General features: G+C 44.4%; 1 protein-coding gene and 1 pseudogene across 4 annotated transcripts in view; both read right to left on the bottom strand.

The window, feature by feature from the left end:
* Vps8 (vacuolar protein sorting 8) overlaps window positions 1-25,951 on the bottom strand; it is a 962,017-nt gene that overhangs the window by 750,795 nt on the left and 185,271 nt on the right. For 3 of the 4 annotated variants that reach the window (XM_070531351.1, XM_070531354.1, XM_070531353.1), the window contains exons 8-9: window positions 14,136-14,209; window positions 14,031-14,081 (exon numbers count right to left, since the gene is read on the bottom strand). In XM_070531351.1, the coding sequence (XP_070387452.1) occupies window positions 14,031-14,081; window positions 14,136-14,209 (125 nt within the window). The remainder of the gene's footprint in view (window positions 1-14,030; window positions 14,082-14,135; window positions 14,210-25,951) is intronic. The other variant, XM_070531352.1, reaches the window with a different exon arrangement.
* LOC139055081 (U2 spliceosomal RNA) lies at window positions 880-1,059 on the bottom strand (annotated as a pseudogene).

The raw sequence follows: 25,951 nt of genomic DNA, 5'->3' as shown, positions 1-25,951 counted from the left end.
TTAGCACTGACAGTTTATTCGGAAAACAATTCAGACAAGCTTGATTATTGATAGTACATCAAAGCACGTTCACTGGCCCATTAATTTAATGTATAAGCACAACCAAAATTTCAGACACCTTAGGACACGCCATTCAATAATTCGGACTCCACCTGCACAACTGTGAGCTAATTTGACTGCCCAGTTGAGTGGAGATAGCGATACTTTGGCTTTTAAACATCGCTGGCATCACCATGGCATGGTCGTCGGTCATGCTGCCAATACCTCCTCAAAACCGAAACTAGTCAAGCCTAGTTAACCTAACAACGATCGTACCCAAACCACAGGACAAGCAAATGCTGGCAAGCCATTTGGGAGCCTAGTGCACGTTTGTTCATTCACATGTTAGATAGCAACACTGTCCCAGCGACTTCAAGTTGTTTAAGCGGCGCCGACGAGGACAATAACTGTTGCTAAAAAAAAAAAACATCGTTTGGTAATGATTGTGCAGTCGACCTCCGGACCGCGATTTTGTAGCAATGCATTCCACTAGTTTCTATATGCCACCCTTATCATTTATAATTCACAGCGGCTGATATCACTGATAACGTAGGCAGAGCACCATTCTTACTACTGACTAGATGCAAAAAGGAGTGCCACCAGAAAAAACATCACTACAGAATCGCGGTCCTGTTATGTTGCCAGGGATTGAAGATTCAGTGCATGCATCAAATGTACTTTCATCTATCTGTGGCAGCAGCATGGCAATGATAGAGATATGGGCTGACCAGATCGTAGGCAAGCATACGTGCGCGTAGCAATGCATTGACAAACTTCTACTTCATTTTACAGCGAAGCTGTACGTGGCTAGTTTCCAGTGGATCAATGTCCGTAGACCAAAAACCGTAGGCTGATCCTGAAGATAGTGCAATACCAGGCCGACTCGTGGTGGAGGTGAAGCAGGCTTCAAGCACACCACCCCCTTGCAAAAATAAGTTTAATATCTTGGGTCTAAATACAACCTGTATCATATATTAAGCTGATATGAACAGATACTACACTTTGACCCTCATCAGCCATGTCTACATTCGCACTGCCCTCTCTTTGTCGGCATTTCAAGCGCTTGTTTATCTCCTTTCCTTTCTTTCCACTCTCCCATGGTGACGGTCACGTCGAAATGTCACGCGTGTCTAGTTTCCTCCAGCTCCTCGGGGCAGCAGTCCTGTCGTCCACACGAATGTATAATAAAAATCACGGTAAACGAGTCCATACCTATGTTCGAAATTGTGTCACCGTTGTGTCGGATGTTAAACAGCCTTGTTGGTCATCCATCTTCACTGAGTGGAATGGCGCATGATTTTTTTTTTTAACAATCCCTCTGGGGGATACTTTCACGACATTTCACGTGAGCACCAGACCCATCGACGGGCGATATAATTCCTGGCATAGTGCAAAGAATGCCATTGCTCGTAGACTCTAATGTATCTGGCGATAGTAATGCCAAATCCTGTGAAAATGAATGCATCCCCGAATGTAGTCATCTGAAAATACGGCACACTTTTCTCAACCGCCCATAGAATAAAGTCACTTGGATACTTCGGACTCTCGATTATTTGAATTTTTAGGCAGTCCCCGTCAAGCCCGAATGGTCGGTCGACAACGTATAGAAAAGGTGCAGTTCGATTTAATAACCACATTTAGTCATGCGCGCCATGCGCGCCATGCACGTCTGCCGACATGACAGCTGGCGCCATGTGGCAGAGCACAACTACGAAAGTAGCAACAGCAGGTGCATGCCCACAGAGCATACTCCTGCCTGAACATCGCGTGCCAGGCTATTCTGATAAGCTCAACTTAGCCCCTGCTGCTCATCCACTTGTAATGCAAACAGAAATGCATAGACAATAGTTAAAATAACTGGTTGCAAACACTAGACCACAGCTATGGAGGATTCACTAGAAGAGCCTAGATGGCAATGCTTGGAGACGCTTTGCGCACCTAGCCTTGTTACTTTCGTCGGCCAGTCGAGGCTCCCGTCAGATTTATCAAATATTGAAAAGCTGTACAAGATGTAGGATCATACCCTCCTTGTGGCATGGCCCTACTCTCCAGATGTTCTCATCACTGGGAGGGTAAAATAAACTACACAAGCCATTTGCATTGCCCCTGTGGCAATTTCTACAGTCAGATAGTTTGTAACATGAACACTATAACGTCACCATCCAAAATAATCGGTTGCACAAGGAAAGCTAACACCACTGCATCACCGTAGCTGGGGACAACGGCAGTGCCACACAGGCACAAGTTTCACACAATAACCTTGAAAACTAAATGTAAGCTAGCAACGCTGACAACAGATGCCCCACATACTACGAACTGCCCCACAACAGCTTCTACTGGAACTAGTCACGATATGCTATTCTCTGCTATCGTCTGCACAGTAGTAAAAAAACGGAATCTTGGGATAACGATAAAAATTTGTTTCACTAAATTAAACCCAAAATTTTTAACGTTAAAAGAATCTTAGCTCTTTCCCTACCATGGGGAAAATAGGTTTTTTTTTTTTATTTCAGGCTATGCCAGACTTTTTTTTTTTGTGAAGGAACTACTGGACTCAATATTTTATGTAATACATAAACAGAAAGCCTAATGAATGCCCTTTTCACATATAAAAGTTTTATGAAGGAGATGTATGGCGTATCCATCACAGAATGGTGCGATAAATGGTCCATGCCGCTTAACCTTACTAAATGCAAAGCTCTGTCATTCATCTTCAATTACAGCTTAACCAGTCACAATTACACAATGAATTTTTCTCCTATCAATCATGCCCCATCTTACATATACCTCAGCATTCACACGTTACCATCATTACCATGGTCAACTCATATTGAGACCATCTGTTCTAATGCTTCATATACCCTTGGATAATTAAAATGTAACCTGAGAACCACATCACCTCAAATAAAAAGGCTAGCATATCTAACATTTGTACATCTGCAGTTAGAATATGCATTATCTATCTGGCACCCTTCCCAATCATATCTTACCTGTGACATAGAAGCAATATAAAATCGCACTGCTCGGTTTATAACTATCCTCTTGTGAAACCAGCATCACTGCACTAAAATGTACACTTGAAACACCATCTCTTGCCTCCCGCCAGATCAGCTGTCATCTCTGCTTGCTTCACACACCTTTTATGACCATCCGCACTCCAGGCATTAAATCCACTCTCATGTACATCCCCCCGCTTAAGCTACAGTCGTCCCATAGCACACATTATCACCCGATCATCTGCCATGAACACTTCATTCTTCCCTGACTCAATAACCCATTGGAATAGTCTCCCAGAAGACATCAGCTCATGCCGTAAATCGTTCCACAGTGCTTAATTACCGATCCTACCCACCCTTACTCCAACATGATGCTTCCCTTTTTTTTCACAATTGTTCCTGGCTTGTTTTTGTTTGTTGTTGTTTCTTTTGCTGTTCTGTACATTTGTTCTAACATTGTCACAAGGATTAAAGCACTCCCTTATGTAATGCCTCCAGGCCTTTAAGGTGAAAATAAATGAAATGAAATGAGATGTATGTCATAAAAAGATATAAATTGGCACAATCAAGATTGTGGGATAAAACTGAACAAAGTTTGTAAAGACAGATATACAAAATTTATTGCCATCTAATAGGCACTATCTCCAGAAAAAATCTAAATTTTTCATTGGATAGGTATTCCACTACAAAAATTTAAGTGCAAGCACCACAGTTTAGCGTACCGAGCTGCGGCCGCCAATGTTGCGGGCTGGCTTGCGTCGCTGTCGCTCTGAGAGTCAGTCCAATGAAAAGGCAGCATTCTCAGACTCGCTGCTGCTCGATCCATCAATAAAATCAGCCGCGGATGCTGCGGATTCATGAGATCTTTGATCTTTCGGAGCACACGCGACGCTCCCGGAGGTGGCCATTTTTTCTTTCTACTTTGACAATCGCTAAATTTCGGAGTGCATTCAAAAATTAACGTCTGGCAGGGAAAAGGCGAACTGCTTAAAAAACAAAAATACAGTTCCCCTCCTTCACGTCCTATGGCGCAGAGCAACGCGGAATGTCTTGAAAGTGCCGTTTCAAACCACCGATGCCGGGCGGCCATTTTAGTTTTATACTTTGACCATTGCGAAAACTTAAGAGGCGTTCAAAAATCACTGCCTGGAGGAAAAATGTGAACTGCTTAAAAAACAAAAATTATCGTTCTCCTTTATGTCCAATAGCACAGTGCGCCCGTAAAGGTCTCGAAGGTGGCGTTTCAAGCCATCATTAGTGGACTAACGATGCCCAATGGACGCATTACAGAAAGAGTTAATAGTACAAACTTAGTACACCTAGTAGATCTTACTCTTAACTATAGGATGGAAGCAACCAAGAGTGTTAGGGAGCCGCTCTGGGGGCAACAAATTTGGCATCTTTTGATGAAGCATTTGGCAGCAGCTTGATGAAGCTCAACTTACAGGCAGTAAGTGTTGTTTATTTGGCTTTGCAAAAGAAGTATGACGTTACATACTGGCTTTGTAAACTAAATGTGACCAAGAAATAAAATAACGGAGGGCTTTATGTGAGCAAAGCTCACTTTATGTTGGTGGGTGTTGTTCATGCTAGTCATAAGCATTTTATTGTGCACAATTATGTGAATAATGCTTAGATTTAATGAGCTAAGTTTTATTAACTAACTTAATGTGTCAATGCAAAGGGTGCAATAGATGTCAAGAAATGACTGATAACAGAATTTAAACCAACCTAGGTTTTGTATTCTTTTTATCCAACGAACGAGAAAAAGCTGTGAAAATATTTAAAAATGACACGTGATAAAACGACCCCATGCCAACAATATCAACAGTCTCAAACATAAACCTTGCCATCTTGTACTGTGCACCTTTTACACATTTGAACCATGGCTTCGTGCCTGATAAGGACCGAAGATATGCGCCGAAAGTTACCAACGCGTAGAGAGGAAAAAGCGCAGTCGCTCATTGCCAGTGCAATGAACATAGTTGACAAGGTTTACGTTAGAGACCGCTGCAATACTGGGTACTAGAACACAACAGCACAATTTTTTTTTTTTTTAATTTCAGAATCTTTATTGCAAGAAAAAAGACCGCACAAGACATATAGGTTACTTTAAATGTCGTTATCCATCACTTCTCGACATCTTTCACACCACTGCATTGACACCATATTGATAAACTGGGTTATTATGTTGGCTAACTACACTTATGTAGCTTAATTATTAAAATCAAATTACTTTTATTTCTATCTCTCACAGATTATTTGTGAACAAGTAAAAGAACACCCATGACTATTATGTACAATGCCCATCAACAGAGTGATCACCATTCACATAAAGCTGTCCATTACTTTTATTTCGTGGCAACATTTTATTTGAAGAGCTATCATTAACACATTGCAAAACAAATGTGAAGTTACTTGGTCATTGTATGTGTGCCAGTTTTGCGGTGAAAAATAAAACACTGATATCCTGTGACGAATGGGGAAACTGGCTTGTGACAGGCAGTGCAAGGAGGTAGCCGCCATGGTCACTGTTTATTTAGGCCAGCCGGCCATGATGGCGCAGGATATCAGGAGCAGTGATACCGCAGCCGGTCAGGTCAAGCGTGCTAGCGATTATTTCCTCACGCTACATGCCCATGAGCTGTCTTCTTCTCCACCGGCTCTGGAAGCGATAGTCGTACCGCTACAGGCTTTTTGCTCTGCACACACACCTAATAACATGGGTGACAGTCGCAAACTATGGCCCAGCCACAGGCACCATAGACTTTAGAAGAGTTAACTGCTGGGCTAATTGGTGATCTTGCATACTGAAAAGATTTTGCACCAAAAAACAACACACACAAGAAAGACGACAACACCACGGGCGCCCGTGGTGTTGTCTTTCTTGTGTGTGTTGTTCTTTGGCGCAAAATCTTTTCAGTATGCAAGAGCACCATAGACTCAATGTACAACAGCAACTGATACTTTAGATGCCGAAAGATGGCTTATTAAATTTTTCAAACTTGATTTGGCAAGTCTCACCATAAACATAATTGGTGCGAACATATTTTCCGTTGCTGACATTTTCTCTGGCTTTTGACGACTGCCATGTGGCTACTGCGGTTGACCTGACTAGAACCGCAGCAAAAGTCTGACTTAGCAGAGTGCAGTTGTGCAGACCATAAGTAGACAGAATTCAAATTTTAATGAGAATCACTGTAGCCACTGAAGGTGGTACAGAAGTTTCACGAGCGCAGACAGAGGTTTGTCCCCATCATCATCATCAACAGCCTGGTTACGCCCACTGCAGGGCAAAGGCCTCTCCCATATTTCTCCAACAACCCCGGTCATGTACTAATTGTGGCCACGCCTTCCCTGCAAACTTCTTAATCTCATCCGCCCACCTAACTTTCTGCCGCCCCCTGCTACGCTTCCCTTCCCTTGGGATCCAGTCCGTAACCCTTAATGACCATCGGTTATCTTCCCTCCTCATTACATGTCCTGCCCATGCCCATTTCTTTTTCTTGATTTCAACTAAGATGTCATTAACTCGCGTTTGTTCCCTGACCCAATCTGCTCTTTTCTTATCCCTTAACGTTACACCTATCATTCTTCGTTCCATAGCTCGTTGCGTCGTCCGCAATTTGAGTAGAACTATTTTCGTAAGCCTCCAGGTTTCTGCCCCGTAGGTCAGTACTGGTAAGACACAGCTATTATATACTTTTCTCTTGAGGGATAATGGCAACCTGCTGTTCATGATCTGAGAATGCCTGCCAAACACACCCCAGCCCATCCTTATTCTCTTGATTATTTCCGTCTCATGATCCGGATCCGCCGTCACTACCTGCCCCAAGTAGGTGTATTCCCTTACGACTTCCAGTGCCTCGCTGCCTATTGTAAATTGCTGTTCTCTTCCGAGACTGTTAAACATTACTTTAGTTTTCTGCAGATTAATCTTTAGACCCACTCTTCTGCTTTGCCTCTCCACGTCAGTGAGCATGCATTGCAATTGGTCCCCTGAGTTACTAAGCAAGGCAATATCATCAGCGAATCGCAAGTTACTAAGGTACTCTCCATTACCTCTTATCCCCAATTCTTCCCAATCCAGGTCTCTGAATACCTCCTGTAAACATGCTGTGAATAGCATTGGAGAGACCGTATCTCCCTGCCTGACGCCTTTCTTTATTGGGATTTTGTTGCTTGCTTTATGGAGGACTACGGTGGCTGTGGAGCCGCTATAGATATCTTTCAGTATTTTTACATACGGCTCGTCTACACCCTGATTCCGTAATGCCTCCATGACTGCTGAGGTTTCGACAGAATCAAACGCTTTCTCGTAATCAATGGAAGCTATATATAAGGGTTGGTTATATTCCGCACATTTCTCTATCACCTGATTGATAGTGTGAATATGATCTATTGTTGAGTAGCCTTTACGCAATCCTGCCTGGTCCTTTGGTTGACAGAAGTCTAAGGTGTTCCTGATTCTATTTGCGATTACCTTAGTAAATAGTTTGTAGGCAACGGACAGTAAGCTGATCGGTCTATAATTTTTCAAGTCTTTGGCGTCTCCTTTCTTATGAATTAGGATTATGTTAGCGTTCTTCCAAGATTCCGGTACGCTCGAGGTCATGAGGCATTGCGTATACAGGGTGGCCAGTTTCTCTAGAACAATCTGTCCACCATCCTTCAACAAATCTGCTGTTACCTGATCCTCCCCAGCTGCCTTCCCCCTTTGCATATCTCCCAAGGCTTTCTTTACTTCTTCCGGCGTTACATTTGGGATTTCGAATTCCCCTAGACTATTTTCCCTTCCATTATCGTCGTGTCCATTATCGTCGTGTCCCCATGGCACGCTATCAAATTGGCAACCGGATGCAGTGTATGAAAGAAATAGATTTGGGACGTTACATGCAAGGTGTCTGCCATTATTCAACATAAATTTAGTGAAAGGGAACCCAAACAAACATCAAAACATATTAGTATAACTAAATCAACTGTAGTATATGACTTACCGTATTTTCTGGTGTATAAGTCATGGTTTTTTTCTGAATTTTTCATCGGTGCGTCTTATAGAACGGTGCGACTAATATGTTTTGTTTTTTTGCCAGAAAAAGCTGCCGTCAGAATCGGACTGGATGCTATGGCCATGCGAAGCATGCTGGGTTGACATCCTTTGGCAGTTGCTACAGGTTGTGTGCGTGCTATGGAGGCACCGGGTTCCTCTCGTGAACGAGCTGCCGAGCGTCATGCAAGGACAGAGCAGCAATGCAACCGGCAACAGGCCAACCACGAGTCAACCAACCTTGAAGTCATCGCATCTGCAGATCGCTTTCAAGATACAGTGCACGCCGCTGCGTAAACTACGCAGTTACTACAAGAGTACAAGCCGCCCTCCCTCCCTCCCGCACTGCCTCCCTCCCGCACTGCCTCCCTTGTGCATGATTCAGCCTACCGTCGCACGCTTTCACTCTCACATACAGCACACGGCACACAGGGACGATGTTACCGCCCTTGGATTTTATACGGAACATCGCAACGACCATGATGGCAGAAATGCGCCAGGAATGTCCATGTCATTGCTTACACGTGACCTGCATTCACAAAGTAACTGTATTTATTTTTAAATCGTTTACTGACTAAATACGTGAGTCTTATACACTGGTGCGACTTATAGATTCGGAAATACGGTATTCACTCAACTGACAGTGCAGCTTTTCTTCGCGACTATCCCACAAAAAGAATGCCAGTTTGTGAAAGCACATGTGCACTACATTCCTGATTCCTGATTTCCCACGCATCACAGCTGATTGCCTAGGCTTGCAGTACAGTGCTAAATACTAACCAATGCACAGCTATAGCTGTGTGGCTGCCATTGAATGTGCACGTCCCACAAATTTAACGATTTTTTTTTTAAATTTGTGTTTTGGAACAGGCTGATGCAGCGCAAAGAGTTGGCATAGCACTTCCACCCATTAATTGCACACATACCCTCAAGTTACTCATATCCATTCCCAAAATCTGCTTTTAAATTCCTCGGCAGTCTAGTTAGAATCGTCCCAAACTGTTAGAGGCATGCTTTTGGAAAAAAACGGGAATATATTTCATAGCACACTTTAAAGTCTCGCATCTCAAAAGTGGTTCCATAGCCTTAAGGTGTCTGTTAAGAAGACATGGCTTCAATAGTCATCGGCTTCAATTTCACAAATACAACATGTGCCCAAAAGGAATAATTAGATAATTAGCACATTTTTGTTAACAAAATTATCGCCAGCATTTTTCTTCGTCCTAATGTCCGCTTAGCCAAGTAGCCCATCTCCGAAAATAGCAGAGGCCTAGCTTTGACAGCTTCTCTAACAAAGTTACAGTTTCGCCTAAAAGGCGAATCATTGATTCCAACAGCAAATTAACCCACAGTGGTTGCTTAGTGGCTATGGTGTTGAGCTGCTAAGGAGGAGGTCGTGGGATCGAATTCCAATCACAATGGCCGCACTTCGATGGGGGTGAAATGCAAAAACACCCGTATACTTAGCTTTAGTGCACGAAATCATTCTATATTGATTTACCCATCGCGATCAGCAAAACACATCTATCGCGGATAAATCAAAGAAGTTTTTAAGCATGTTGGCCCTCTGGGCTTTACTTGTTGGTGATAAGGTAGCCACGCCACCTAGGAGATTATCTGACTGAGCTATGTCGAATGTTTGGTTGCCACAGTCGGAAGTTCAAATCCTTTTACAATTTTTTTTTTTTTTATCCGATGATGGTGAGCTTGAATTTCCCCTCCTCCAGTACACATCTGCAGGCTTGGAGTGACGCCTCACACCGGCAAAAGATGCAAAGAGCGAGTGAGGCTATACCAATCTAGGTACAACCAAATTAGGAAGGCCCACTAAGCTTCAACAAAGACACTCCCACACCAGAACAGGAATTGGCCTCCCTGGTGCAGTATTCAGCCACAACCTCCCCGGTGATATCTACAATTAACCCACTGCCCGCAGTCCCCAGCAGCTGCGGAGCACCTGACCAAGGCGGCTGTCAGACCTGTAATGCAGCAGAGGGTGCTAAGAATCTCTCGATCCGGACAGGCCGCCAATGGAAACTGACCCTGTCAACCTTTAACAGGTGAACTCTGTCGAATGAGGCTGGCTTAGCAGGACCCTTTGAGGAACTATCAGATGTTGTTTGGGATATATTATCGGCCTTAGTGAGATTAGAAGAAGTGGTGAGGCTTATACATCGCTAAATAACGGCCATGTCCTCTGCTATAGAGGTCTCTTAGATAAGAAGCAATATGGGGTAGGATTCCTAATCCATAAGGAAATAGTGGGCAACACTGATGAATTCTACAGCATTAATGAGAGGGTAGCAGTAGTCGTAATCAAACTTAATAAGAGGTATAGATTAAAGGTAGTACAAGCCCATGCTCCAACATCCAGTCACGATAATGAGGAAGTAGATCAGTTTTATGAAGACGCTGAATTAGCAATGAGAAAAGTGCAAACTCAGTATACTGTAGTAAGGAGCAGGCTGGTGAACAAGCAATTGGCAACTACGGCCTCGATTCTAGGAATGCTAGAGGAAAGATGCTAGTAGAATTCACAGAAAGGAATAAGCTTCAAATAATGAAAACCTTTTTCAGGAAGTGTAGCAACAGAAGTCGACCTGGAAAAGCCCTAAAGGTGAAACAACAAATGAAATTGCTTTCATACTTTCTGCTGATCCCAGCATAGTGCAGGATGTAGAAGTAATAGAAGTAGGGTAAAGTGCAGTGATCATATGTTAGTGAGGGCTATGATTTCCCTCAATTTGAAGACAAAGAATAAAATTGGTCATGAAGAAACAGTTCAACCTAGAGGCAGTAAGGGCAAAACCAGACAAATTCAGGCTGGTACTTGCAAACAAACATGCAGCCTTAGAACAGATAGATGATGATGACATAGAGCTACTGAATGAAACTGTAACTAGGCTGGCATCAGATGGCGCACTTGAAGTGGGAGGAAAGGCACCAAGGCAACCTGTAGGCAAGCTCTCCCAAGTAACAAAGGACCTAATAAAGAAACGACAAAGAATGAAAGAGTCCAACTTAAGAGATAAGATATAATTCGCCAAACTGTCAAAACTGATCAACTAGACGAACATAAGGGATACTTAAAACCACAACATGAAAAAGACTGAAGAAGCCGTAAAAAAATGGACACAGCCTGAAATCAGTGAGAAGGAAACTTGGCATAGGAGAAACCAAGATGAATGCACTGAACGTAAGCAGGGAATATCATCAGCAATCTCGAAGGTATAGTAAAATCAGCGGAAGAATTCTATGCTGACCTGTACAGTAGCCAGAGGAGTCAGGATACCTCCATCAGAAACAATAATGAGCAGGATTCAGAAAATCCTCTTAAAACTAGCGACGAGGTCAGAAGGGCCTTGCAAGACATGAAACGAGGAAGAGCGGCAGGAGAAGATGGAATAACAGTCGATTTAATCAAAGATGGAGGAGACATAATGTTTGAAAAACTGGCAGCTGTATATACGAAGTGTCTATTGACTGCAAGGGTCCCAGAAAACTGGAAGAATGCAAACATTATACTAATCCACAAAATGGGAGACGTTAAAGAATTGAAAAATTATGGGGCCATTAGCTTACGCCCAGTATTATATAAAATAGTTACCAAAATATTCTCCAATAGAATAAGGGCAACACTGGACTTTAGTCAACCAAGGGAACAGGCTGGCTTCAGGAAAGGCTACTCTACAATGGATCACATTCATGTTATTAATCAGGTAATCGGGAAATCCGCACAGTCCAATAAGCCTCTCTATATGGCTTTAATAGATAACAAAAAGGCATTTGATTCAGTAGAGATAGTACAAGCAGTCATAGAGGCATTACGTAATCAGGGAGTACAGACCGCTTACGTAAATACCTTGGAAAATATCTACAGGGATTCCACAGCTACCTTAATACTACACAAGAAAAGTAGGAAGATACCTACAAAGAAAGTTGTCAGACAGGGAGACACAATCTCTCCAATGCTATTCACTACATGCTTGAATGAAGTATTCAAGCTATTAAACTGGGAAGGCTTAGGAGTAAGCATCGACGGTGAATATCTCAGCTACCTTTGGTTTGCCGATGACATTGTTCTATTCAGCAAAACTGCAGACGAGTTACAGCAAATGATTGAGGACCTTTACAGAGAGAGTGTAAGAGTGGGGTTGAAGATTAATATGCAGAAGACAAAGATAATGATGAATAGATTGGGAAGGGAAAAAGAGTTCAGGATCGCCAGTCACCCTCTAGAACCTGTGGAGGAGTACGTTTACCTAGGTCAACTAATCACAGGGAACCCTGATCATGAAAAGGAAATTCATAGAAAAATTAAAATGGGTTGGATCACATATGGCAGGCATTGTCAGCTCCTGACTGGAAGCTTAACATTATCATTGAAAAGGAAAGTGTACAATCAGTGCATTTTACTGGTGCTGACATATGGGGCAGAGACTTGGAGATAGACAAAGAAGCTTGAGGACAAGTTAAAAACCGCGCAAAAAGTGATGGAACAAAGATTGCTAGGCATAACGTTAAGAGACAGAAAGAGAGCGGTTTGGATCAGAGAGCAAATGGGTATAGACGATATTCTAATTGACATCAAGAGGAAGAAGTGGAGCTGGGCAGGTCATGTAATGCACTGGTTGAATAACCGTTGGACCATTATGGTTACAGAATGGGTACCAAGAGAAGGGAAACGCAATCGAGGATGACAGAAGACTAGGTGGAGCAATGAAATTCGGAAATTCGTGGGCGCTAGTTGGAATTGGTTGGCGCAGGACAGGGCTAGTTGGAAATCACAGGGAGAGGCCTTCGTCCTGCAGTGGACATAAGATATGGTGGTGGTGATGATGATGTGATGATGTTGCTGAAAGAATTCCAGGTGGTCCAAATATATCCGTAGTCACCCCCCCCCCCCCCCCCCATGGCATGCCTCATAATCAGATCGTGGTTTTGGCACTTACACCCCCATAATTTAATTTTAATTTTTAATGGCAAATTAACAGCTACAGCTACATGACGTAAGGTTAGTAGTTTAATCAGCTGCATAAACTGCTGTACGCATAAGCTTAACTTAGAACGACAGAAAGCTGTGCTAGTTGGTAAGGATTCATTACGCAAAAAAGAGGTAAGGCGTGCAGACAGGACACAAGAGTAGAAAAGTTTGTGTTGTCCGCTTCTCTACTCTTGTGTCCTGTCTGCACGCCTCACCTCTTTTTTGCGTAAGCTTAACTAAATTAATAAGCACGTAAGCATGCACAGGCAGACAGGAACACTTCTCAATCAGTGACCGCGGACACTTGCTGTCGGAAGCTGGCATGATGAAAACCGGCAGCTGCAGCGAGCGAATTCAGCTTTGTGCTGCCTCTCGCTTCAATGCGAACAAGGCACACGAGAACATGGCACAAGCAAGGCTATAAGCTACCTCGTGTCACCTAGCCTTTAAACCTACCACATATTACTTCCAAGACAAACCATGCCTGGCTGCGCTCAGCTGCCACAGCTGGAATAGAAGAGATATGCACTAAACTGCCCCCCCCCCCCCCCTCCTACTTGCGTGCACAAGAAGAAGCCACCACATCAAGCCACCATCCTCCTTGGCTCATCCTCGCAAGCTTTCTCTCACACCTACAGAGTACGATGTGCAGCCACGAAGTTATCATGCTTGGACTTTATATGCAAGCTCACGGCGATGCCAACAGCAGAAATTAGCCTAGTCCATATAGTTGCTATCACAATAAAGAAAACTGTTAAGTATAAAGAAAAACACCTGGTATTTTGTGACCAAGTCTGAGTGAGTTCTATTTATCTTACCAACCTATGGGGCTTCCAATAAAAATTCAAAATTCACTTTTGAGTACAACACTCACGTCTGTTTCCCTTCATCCTTGTGCCATTAGCACTTTTTTCAGCATGACATCAAGAACCGTGCTAACCATTAACAAGACCACTGAACGTACCTTCCAGAAAAAATGCACACCGACTCGCATGTCCGGCTGTTAAGGACTTTTCTGAAAAGAAAAAAAAAAAAGGTATGACCAAGGGAAGGTAAGCAGCTGTAATACACTTGCCTGAAGTTCAGTTCATATACAGAGCCACCACTATCGCTGCAGATGGCAAGTGTCGGGTCATCTGTGAACTGTAAGAGACAATGGCTTGATCATGAAGTTGAAGTTGAGGTTTATTTTCCTTCAAAGATGAAAGAGGGAACTGCGACAAAAGGCGGTAAAGCCTGACAAGGTCACAGTTCCCCAAAACAGCCGATACAGCAGTGAGCAACACAGAAATAAATATTAACATAATATGATAGTGAAAAATACATTGCATCAAAACAACATTGCATCACATACATTGCATCATAGTATGATAGTGAACAAACTACATTTCATGAAACGACAATATTACCGTGAAAAATATTACTTTTAATACAAAGACAGTGCACCATAAATCAAAGGCAGTGTATAAACATGGCATGAGGTCGATAAAGAAAACACACACATAAACAACTTGATACGAAAACAAGAGATGCTTCGCTAAGTAAAAAACTGAAATTATATTGAGTCAGTGCAAATTAGTAACTTTTTTATGTCTTTCTTAAATTTGTTCTTGGGGAGATCAAACATGATGCTTAAAGATGGGTTATTGAGAACAACTGTAATTTGGTAATCGAGCTTTTGTTCGCCGCAATTTGTCCTCGTTTTAGGGACCAAGTTTCTGTGTTGCCGAAGGGGATATGTAAAGGAGGGCGGTTTGGAGCAATGGAATACAAACGATTACGATGGATGTACTGTAACAGGCGATATATGTAAACATGGTTTGCTTTAAGTAAATTATGCTTATGATAGAGTGGTAATGTTGGTAGATTTTCAGGCCTACCATGGTAACCCTCAATAGCCCGCAATGCCTTCTTTTGACAAAGCAATAACTTCTGTAAATTACTTATTGTTGTAGTGCCCCAGACCAGTGCAGACCAACTTTGTCTCTTAATCAGATGTATGCGTTAAGAGACAAAGCCGGCAATATCATTACTAATATGGATGAGATAGTTCAAGTGGCTGAGGAGTTCTATAGAGATTTATACAGTACCAGTGGCACCCACGACGATAATGGAAGGGAAAATAGTCTAGAGGAATTCGAAATCCCAAAGGTAACGCCGGAAGAAGTAAAGAAAGCCTTGGGAGATATGCAAAGGGGGAAGGCAGCTAGGGAGGATCAGGTAACAGCAGATTTGTTGAAGGATGGTGGACAGATTGTTCTAGAGAAACTGGCCACCCTGTATACGCAATGCCTCATGACCTCGAGCGTACCGGAATTTTGGAAGAACGCTAACATAATCCTAATTCATATGAAAGGAGATGTTAAAGACTTGAAAAATTATAGACCGATCAGCTTACTGTCCGTTGCCTACAAACTATTTACTAAGGTAATCGCGAATATTATCAGGAACACCTTAGACTTCTGTCAAGCAAAGGACCAGGCAGGATTCCGTAAAGGCTACTCAACAATAGATCATATTCACACTATCAATCAGGTAATAGAGAAATGTGCGGAATATAACCAACCCTTATATATAGCTTTCATTGATTACGAGAAAGCGTTTGATTCTGTCGAAACCTCAGCAGTCATGGAGGCATTACGGAATCAGGGTGTAGACGAGCCGTATGTAAAAATATTGAAAGATATCTATAGCGGCTCCACAGCCACAGTAGTCCTCCATAAAGCAAGCAACAACATCCCAATAAAGAAAGGCGTCAGGCAGGGAGATACGATCTCTCCAATGCTATTCACAGCATGTTTAGAAGAGGTATTCAGAGACCTGGATTGGGAAGAAGTGGGGATAAAAGTTAATGGAGAATACCTTAGTAACTTGCGATTCGCTGATGATATTGCCTTGCTTAGTAACTCAGGAGGCCAATTGCAATGCATGCTCACTGACCTGGAGAGGCAAAGCAGAATAGTGGGTCTAAAAATTAATCTGCAGAAAACTAAAGTAATGTTTAACAGTCTCGGAAGAGAACAGCAATTTACAATAGGCAGCGAGGCACTGGAAGTCGTAAGGGAATACACCTACTTGGGGCAGGTAGTGACAGCGGATCCGGATCATGAGACGGAAATAATCAGGAGAATAAGAATGGGCTGGGGTGCGTTTGGCAGGCATTCTCAGATCATGAACAGCAGGTTACCATTATCCCTCAAGAGAAAAGTATATAATAGCTGTGTCTTACCAGTACTCACCTACGGGGCAGAAACCTGGAGGCTTACGAAAAGAGTTCTACTCAAATTGAGGACGACGCAACGAGCTATGGAAAGAAGAATGATAGGTGTAACGTTAAGGGATAAGAAAAGAGCAGATTGGGTCAGGGAACAAACGCGAGTTAATGACATCTTAGTTGAAATCAAGAAAAAGAAATGGGCATGGGCAGGACATGTAATGAGGAGGGAAGGTAACCGATGGTCATTAAGGGTTACGGACTGGATCCCAAGGGAAGGGAAGCGTAGCAGGGGGCGGCAGAAAGTTAGGTGGGCGGATGAGATTCAGAAGTTTGCAGGGACAACATGGCCACAATAAGTACATGACTGGGGTAGTTGAAGAAGTCTGGGAGAGGCCTTTGCCCTGCAGTGGGCGTAACCAGGCTGATGATGATGATGATGAGACCAGTGCAGAATAGGACAATTTGGAAAAAAATAGTGCATAGTATGTGGACACCTTTAGGGAAACGGGCAAGAGATCGCTGATCCGGTAAAGACAACCTACAGTTTTACTAAGGTCCGTAATAAATTTTGAAATATGTGTGTTCCATGATAAGTGCTCATTAAACCAGACACCAAGAAATTTCTGAGTTGTTACCTGTTGCAGTTTTGTGTTGGCGTACATTAGGTTAAGTGTGTAATGAACAGAGGCATTAATGGGTCTGAAAATTATGTACCTCAATTTTGACAAGTTCAAACTAAACTTATTCGCCTGCATCCAAGCGTATAATTTTACCAAATAAGCGTTCACAATAGTTTCTAATTCCGGCAGAGTACGTGATGTGAAAAAAATATTTGTATCGTCAGCATACATAACCAAATCTGGAGAATCAGGTATGTTACAGATGTCATTTATATTTATATCATGAGGGTGGCAAAGTGTGGCAATAACAAATAAAAATGCCAGTAGTGATGCATTAGTATCTAATTACAGTGAATGAATTAATGAATATGTGTTGTTTAGTGGCGCAAGGGCCAGGTATGGCCAAAGAGCGCCAAGACAGTGTTAGTGATTTCGCGGTGGAATGATGAGTTCTGTGAAGTTGATGTGACGTGGCTGTAAAGGGCCCTAAAAATAGTCACTGTAAAGTGCGTAAAATCTACGTGCAATAAGATTATGGCGATGACAAATGATGAGTACTATGAGCCTTACACTGCATTGTGGAAGAATGATATAATATACAGAACATGTAAGATGCAAAAATTGGCTAGAGCACTATTGTCTCACCAGAGCCCTTGAAACACAAAGGCTTGAAGGCATGTGCTCTACAGTACGACTGTCCCAGCGACATCCTCTAACGAGAGGAAGCGCTACGAATGTATGGGACTAATAACTTGTAAGACCACATCTCTGAGGAAACCTAGGACTGTGTCTGTATTAAAAAGCGGTTGTGGACCGAGAAACATTGCAGGATAAAGAGGAATGTGCTGCCGGTATGCTAAGGAAAAATGTATCTTTCTCTCAGATTCAGCTTCCCGACACTCCAGGAGGACATGGAGTACGGTCAGCCTCTCCCCACGTCTAACACAGGTTGAAGGCTCACTTTCAGTGAGTAGAAATTTATGGGTGCCAAATGTGTGTCTGAGACGACAGAATAGGACATCTGTTCGTCGCGATTTTGTAGTAGAGGGCCACAATCCTAACTGTAGCTTTATCACGTGGAGCTTATTATTTGTTTCTACGTCCCCCATGCGTTGCCAGTGGTTTCACAGTTTCTTTCGTAAGAACGGCCTCAAATCTGTGACAGGCACCTCAGCGGTAGGGTTAACAGCTTGTGATGCGATTGACGTGGCCATCTCGTCCGCCAGAACATTAGCCTCGATACTCCTTTGGCCAGGCACCCAGAATATAATGATATGCTGGTTTGGTATGTACGCTCTACACAAGACGGAATAGAGTTCATTAAGTACTGGATTTTTGGGTGTATAGAGTGACATCAAGGCCTTTACGACATTTACGGAGTCTGTATGTATTGCTGATTTTTGAAGTTTTTATTTTTCTATATGCTTCACAGCAGACAGTAATGCGTAGGCCTCGGCCATAAAGATACTTGTTTCCGGATGCAATGCATCGGATTCTGAGAAGGATGGGCCGACGGCTGCATAGGACACCATGGCATTTGACTTCGAAGCGTCTGTGTAGAACTCTGCGCAGGGGTGCTTGTGCTGGAGTTCTAGGAAATACGCTCGGATTTCGATCTCTGGTGTGTGTTTTGTTACTTCTAAAAAGGATATGTCACATTCTATCACCTGCCACTCCCAAGGTGGTAACAGCTTGGTTGGATGGATTAGGCGAAGCTCGAGGAGTGGGACATGCATTTCATCACTAAGCTCCCTCACACGAAGCGAGAAAGGCTGTCTTACAGAGGGTCGATTATAGAAAAGTGTAGTACAAGTCATATTGTTAACAGTGTTAAAACATGGATGTTGATGATTGGAGTGTATTTTTAGGAAATATGTAAGGCTGATGTAAGTTCTCTGTAGATGGTGTGACCATTCATTTGATTCCGCGTATAAGCTTTCGATAGGGCTTGTCCTGAAAGCGCCAGTAGCTACGCGGATACCTAGGTGGTGGACAGGATCTAGAATCTTTAGTGCACTCGGAGCGGCAGAGTTATAGACCACAGCACCATAGTCCAATCGTGATCGAATTAGGCTCTTATGAACATTCATCAGACACTTCTTGTCGCTACCCCATGTGGTGTGGGATAGAATTTTAGGTAAGTTCACTGTCCTTAGACATTTTTCTTTTAGATATTTAATGTGCTGAATAAAAGTAAGCTTGGAGTCAAGTATAATACCTAGACATTTGTGTTCTTTCTTGATAGGTATTTAATGTCCACACAGTTGAACACAAGGATCTGAAGCTCCCTTTCTAGTAAAAAGAACAAGAACTTTTGTGGGGGTTGATTTTAAATCCGTTTTTGTCTGCCCACTTGGAAACCTTGTTCAGGCCCTGCTGTACCTGTCTCTCGCATACTGCGAGGTTACAGGATTTGAAGGCAATTTGAATGTCGTCCACGTAGACGGAATAAAAAATGGCAGGTGTTAATGATGCACAAAGCGTGTTCACCTTCATGATAAAGAGCGTACAACTAAGCACACCTCCCTGGTGTACACCTGTTTCTTATGTGAAAGGTCGGGACAATACGTTGCCAATTTTCACACGGAAGATACGATTCAACAAATAGCTTTCAATTATTTTCAGCATGTTTCCACAGATGCCCATTCCTGACAAGTCTCGCAAGATCCCGTAACGCCATGTTGTGTGATACGCCTTCTCAATGTCAAGGAATACTGATAAGAAAAATTATTTATGTACAAATGTATCACGAATATATCTTTCAATGCGTACAAGATGATCTGTTGTTGACCGGCCTTCTCTGAAGCCACACTGATAGGGTTCAAGTATATTGTTGAGTTCAAGGAAATGTATGAATCTGCGATTAATCATTTTTTCAAAAAGCTTACACAGGCAGCTTGTAAGAGCTATCGGGTGATAGCTTGCCACCAGGGATGGGTCTTTCCCCTGCTTCAAAACAGGAACCACAATTGCTTCTTTCCATGTGTGTGGAAGGTATCCGGCAGCCCAAATAGTGTTGAAGAGTGTGAGCAGTGTAACTTGCGTGTGAACGTGCAAGTTTTTGATCATGTCATACATGACTCGGTCAGGTCCCGGTGCAGTGCTCTTGCATGAGATCAAAGCAGCTATCAACTTGGCAATACTGAATGGCCGGTTATACGCTTCGTCGTGTCTGCACCTACGTACGGATGGCTTAAGTTCTTCTATTTCTTTGTATTTAAGGAAAGATTCAGAATAGTGTATTGAGCTCGACACATGCTCAATGTGTTCACCAAGAGAATCTGCCTGGTCTTGCAAGGTATCCCCTTGGTCGTTCACCAGAGGCAATGGATGGATTTGTTGCCCTTGTAGCTTTCTCAAGCCATTTCACAGTTTTGCCTCCAGCATGTATGAACTAATGCCGGAGAGGAACCTCACCCACCTTTCTCTCTTTGTCTGACGTCATGTCCGCCTTCCCAGCGATTTAATTTGTTTAAAGTGAATTAGATTTTCGGCATTAGGCAATATGGTGCAATTTGCCAGATGCCTTGTTGTCTCTTTCGAGCCTCTCTACAGTCTTCGTTCCACCAGGGAACACGTCTTCTTAGTGAACCACCATTTGTCCGCGGGAGAAACTTTTCGGCTGAATCAATATTAAATGTGGTAAAATATGCAACAGTATCATCTAGAGTAAAATTATTTACAAAATCTGGTGGTAAATAAGATTATTCTTTATTATGCTCCCAATCCGCCAATGCTAATTTCCATCGAGGATTATGTGGAGGGTTCTCATGCAGAGTTATCAGGTTTAAAATTACAGCGAAGTGGTCACTTCCATACAATTTATTGATCACGGACCATTCTAGGTGAAGCAGAGGAGAAGAGTCGATCGCTAGATCTATTGCTGAATATGTGTTGTGTTGGACACTGTAATACGCCGGCTCCTTCTTATTACACAGGTAAACACTACAGTGCAGTCCACTTATAACGATACCACATATAACGATATATCGGTTATAAGGATGGGTCGACATGAGAGTGTCATTTTATGCATTAGGTCTATGGGGAAAAGAACCATTTATAACAATGGGTTATTCACCGCATATCAGATATAACGATCAAAATTTTGCTGTCTGGACGGTGTTTTCTGTGCCAAATAATCATAACATTTGCGTTGCTTAGTTCCCTAAAACAAGCAATGTTGAGACGAGGCAATGTTTACCTCCGCAAGTTCGTATCTGCCACCACTACCGCGCAGCACGTCTCGCCCTGCCCGCGCACCGGAGAGTACCTGAGTAGGCGCAGCGTGCCACAAGATGGCGCTAGCTGCTTCATGCGCGTCGGCCACAGTCACTTCGAAAGAGAAAGAAAGAAAAAAAAGCGACAAGCAAAGCGGCGCGGCGGTGCCCGTCCCGCACTCAGTCTCGCTCTCTTCTTGCGATAGCAGGCTGACACCACCAAAGCAGCATGCAACCAATGGTACAACCCAGTGGCCTAGTTCGAAGATGGCGCCGACAAAGTGCAAAGCTGTGTCGCTTGACACGAAGATGGATATTTTCAAGGACTCTCCACGCGGCTTCAAGGTGAATGCCCTCGTGAAGAAGTATGAGCTCGCCCGGTCGACGATATCAACCATGTTGACAACCGGGAGCACCGCGACTGTGAAGGCAGGAGCTATCAGCGGCCATGCCGATCAGCAGAAAAGGCTTAGAGACCCTTTGAACGCCAATGTGGAAGAGGCACTTTGCCAGTGGTTCATCACAACCAGCGCGCATAATGTGCCTATTAGTGGGCGAATACTTGCCACCAAAGCGAAAAACTTCGCTTTTCTTCTGGGACGCCCAAATTTTGAGCCTGGGAGAGGCTGGATTCAGCACATTAAAGAGCGGCATGGAATCGTTTACAAAAACGTGGTAGGGGAAGCAGCATCTTTGGACACACAGGCAAAGCAGCAGTGGCTGCAGACAAAGCTGCCCGGCGTGCTGGAGCGCTACGCGGAGAAGGACATATATAATCGCGATGAAACTGCTCTGTTTTTTTCAAAAGTTGGAGTTTTCAAATGTTGCCGTCGAAGACTCGCGCTCTTAAAGGAGATTGATGACCTGGCGGGAAGCACTCGAAACTTAGGGTGACCGTGTTGCTGTGCATTAGCATGGACGGGAGCCATCGTCTCAAGCCTTTCATGATCGGGCGATCAAAGAAGCCAACGTGCTTTAAGAATCAGCACATCCCGGTCTGCTATCGCAGCAATAAGAAGGCGTGGATGACCTGCGACCTGTTCGAAGAATGGCTGCTCGAGTTCGACAGTATAACTGAAGGCCAAGGAAGAAAAGTATTGTTGCTACTTGACAACTGTAGCGCACACAACCTTAACCCGAAGCTAACATCTGTCGAATTGATATTTCTGCCTCCGAATACTACGGCAGGCCTGCAGCCGTTGGATGCCAGTGTGATCGCCAACTTTAAAGTCCTGTATCGGCGGCGCATGCTGGAGTAGCTAATTTTAGCCATTGACCGTGCAGCTCCTGGCACGTCGGGTCATGAAGACAGGCCCCCTGACCTGAAGATCAGTCTTTTGAAAGCCATGCGCTTCGTTTATGGTGCATGGTATGAAGTAAAGCAGTCAACCATATACAATTGCTTCAAAAAGGTGGGCTTTGTGCGTCAGGACAAACTTCCCCAAACCACTGAGACCAACACGGTGGAAGCCACAGACATAACCGAGCTCTGAGAGCTCGTTCCTACTGGTGACACAGGTGGTGCGTCGATGGAGGAGTTTTTGACTGCAGACAGTGCTGCCTCGTTCTGCGATGAGGTCACCGACGAGGCGATCGCCGAAGATGTGCTGTCTCAACAGACGGCAAAGTTGTGCGACGGTGGCGACGGCAGCAGCGACAGTGACGAGATTCACAGTGGCTCCTTGACCCCGACCTCGATGTCCACGCAAAGTGTACTGTCGTCGATCGACTCCTTAATTGATTTTATGCATGCTAAAGGATTGCCGCCAGTGTTCGCGTAGCAGCTGGAATCCATGCACACCGCGGTTGTGAAGCTGAAGCTGCTGCAAAAGCAAGTGCAGATTTCAGACTATTTCGGAGCGCCTAACCCTTGACATGGTCACTGGCACTAGAAATAAAGTTTGTTTTTCACAGCCTACTTTCTACATCATCTAGTATTTAGAGCAAGTAGCAAATTCGAGTTCGGAGCTGCAAAGGTATGTTCTGCGTTTTTTATTTTTTTCTAATAACCGCAGTCCAGTATAGCGATCGTCAGTTATAATAATCATATTTTTCGTCTTTCTCGATATTATTATAAGTGGACTGCACTATAGAGGTCAAAAGAAAACTTTCAATGAATCGACCACTCGCGTCGCATCGCGAATCTCACCAGGACTTGTTGTAGGCATTAAAATCACCCACAAGTATGTAGGGGTCAGGAAGCTGTATAATTAGGTTATGGAAATCGTTTTTCTTTTCAGGTGATAGTTAGCCGGTATGTATAAAGAGCGCACAGTCACCAGTTTGTTAAAAAAGGTTGCCCTAACCGACGCGGCCTTAAGCGGCGTCTGGAAGGCGATCTGTTGACAAGCTACAGATTTATCCACAACTATTGCAACACCGCCGGAGGCGTTAGCCTCGTTGCGGTCTTTACGATAGATTATGTACTGACGTAAAAAGTTTGTCTGTGTGGGTTTCAGATGTGTCTCTTGAACACACAGCAACTCGGGATTGTGTTTGTGTATTAGTTCTCTAATGTCGTCGAGGTTATGTAGTAGTCCTCGTACATTCCACTGTAGTATTTGTGTTTCCATTTTGATAAATGTGTTCGGTGCTGTGTGTTTAAGAGATTGAGATTGGTTCACGGGCCCTTTCGAGGCGCCGTGACGGGAGTTTTGTCTTTTTTCGAGTGGTCGAGAGAACCTCGCCGCTGCTTAGGCGCTGGTGGCACCGTCTGGCTGGTCCTTTGTCCATCGCCTCTTGAGAGGCACTGGACACGCTCTTCCGAGCGCTTTGTTTGACGTGAAGGCCTCGGCACGTTGGACGAGACCTTTGAGTCCACCTGCCTGGAGGTAGACGGCCCCTTCTGCTGGGTTGGCGTAGCAGTGCTAGCTGCAGCCGCCGGGGGGGATGGCATCACTGGGCTTCTTCGATTTTCCACTTCTGGCTACCCGCGGGCTGCCAGAGCCAGCCAGAGCGTCTTCGTTTTTCTCGGGTTGCTCCGCCCACCGCGCTACGCACTTCCGCCGGGCGTTCGTTTTGCTCGCGCTGGACGGTTCTGGCTACCCGCGGGCTGCCAGAACCTGCCAGGACGATTTTGGTCTGGCTGCTCTCTGGAAGTTCTCTGGCTAGCAGACGACTAAAAGAGGCGATGGGCGCTCGCCGCCATCTTTACGGGGACTTCACGGATTTCAACGCGGGCGCTTGAGGACTTAAATTTATCTCGCTCAGCCAACTGTATACGGTCATCTCCGGATTTCCTTACTTCTAGCGTTATCTTTTTAGGTGCTAACGCTCCGTTCCGCATCGCGAAGCGGTGTGATGCGAGCCGTGGTGAACCGTTTGAAGCTTTTGTGTGTGTGTGTCCCCTGATTGCTTCTTCGCGGCGGTGAACAGCGCGCCGCGCTCTCATGCGTGCATGTTATCTGCATCGTGTTCCACGCAAGTTGTAGACGCTCATTCACACATTGCGGTACATCTTGGTTTCGTCTTTCTCTGGTGGCGTTCCTTTTCACATAATTCGCGTATGTATATCTCTCCTTTCTCTGCAGTTAGCGAAGGCTTTGCAGTTAGCCCGTGTTCGCTCCGTCTCTCTGTCGTATGCTTAGGTGGCAGCTCGAAACCGATATGTGTTCGAACTGCAGGCCGTTGATCTAAGAATACACTGATTGCACTCGGTACATTTAGACACACGTACATTGGCTTATTGCTCTCATGATTGCGACCAATGTTGTTTTTAGTGTGAAACGTTTCGCTGGTCACAGGCGACGTGCATTTTCACGCGCCAGCCGCGTCCAGCTCCTTAAATGAGAAGCACCATCAGCCACAACAAACTTTCTGAAATCGAAGCCTAAGCAGGTCGGCGCGAAATTTTATGCGTATGAGACGTACCCGATAACCTGCTTTCTCATCTCTTGTGATGATACAGCGCCAACTCATCAATGTCGCCGGTGGGCGACGTGATCGCTGCGAACAGGGATCTTCCAGCTATCGCTTTCGAGTATGCAATCACGATTTCGCGTCTTGTCATCTGCCGCGTCGGAGGCCATCTGTTGCGCTGCGCAAGGCGAGGTTGGCCCAGTACGCGTCCTGCGACGAGTCGCGCGAAATCGCGCGAAAGCGATCGCATTCCTGAATGCAACTATACATTTTCAAGGTGGCAACGCATAAATGGGCCAACTACGCCGAGCGCGCGTCGGCCTCGACGGGCGCTGCCATGCTGGTAGCATGTTTACATTTGGCCAGCTGTACCGGCGTTCGATTTTGCAAACTTCGGGCAGGTTCGGGTTGTCTTGGGATCCCAGCCCACGTGACTTCCTGTCAGAACCGGAACTAGCTGGCTGCCGTCTGGCTACCAGCGGGCTGCCAGAACTGCGAAAATCGAAGAGGCCCACTGTCACCTCACTGGGTGTGGGTCGGACAGCCGCCGGAAGCCTTTGTGTCGCTGCCCCCTGACGCGTCACATCGGCAAAAGTGTTCTTGGGCAGGTAGGATACCTGCCTGTGTGCCTCCTTGAAACTTATATTTTCGTTTACTTTAATTGTTACAATTTATTTTTCTTTTTTCCAGGATGGGCATGACCGCGAGTATGCAGCGTGCTCCCCATCCCAGTTTACCCAGTGGAGAGAGTTCTCGCAAGCTTCAGAGGTGTGGTCATAGGCACTACATTTCGCACAAGTTTGGTGGCCTCGGCAGCTCTGCGAACTGTGGCCGAAACGCTGGCATTTGAAACATCTAAGGGGATTTGGTACATATTGCCTAACATGTAGCTTAATGTACCAGGCCTCAATGGACTCGGGCAGGTCACTTGAACCAAAGGTGAGTATTAGGTGCTTGGTTTCAATTTCTTTGC

This window comes from Dermacentor albipictus, chromosome 1, assembly GCF_038994185.2.
Source record: "Dermacentor albipictus isolate Rhodes 1998 colony chromosome 1, USDA_Dalb.pri_finalv2, whole genome shotgun sequence".
In the NCBI taxonomy this organism is placed as follows: Eukaryota; Metazoa; Arthropoda; class Arachnida; order Ixodida; family Ixodidae; genus Dermacentor; species Dermacentor albipictus.
This window is presented reverse-complemented; position numbering and strand designations above follow the sequence as displayed.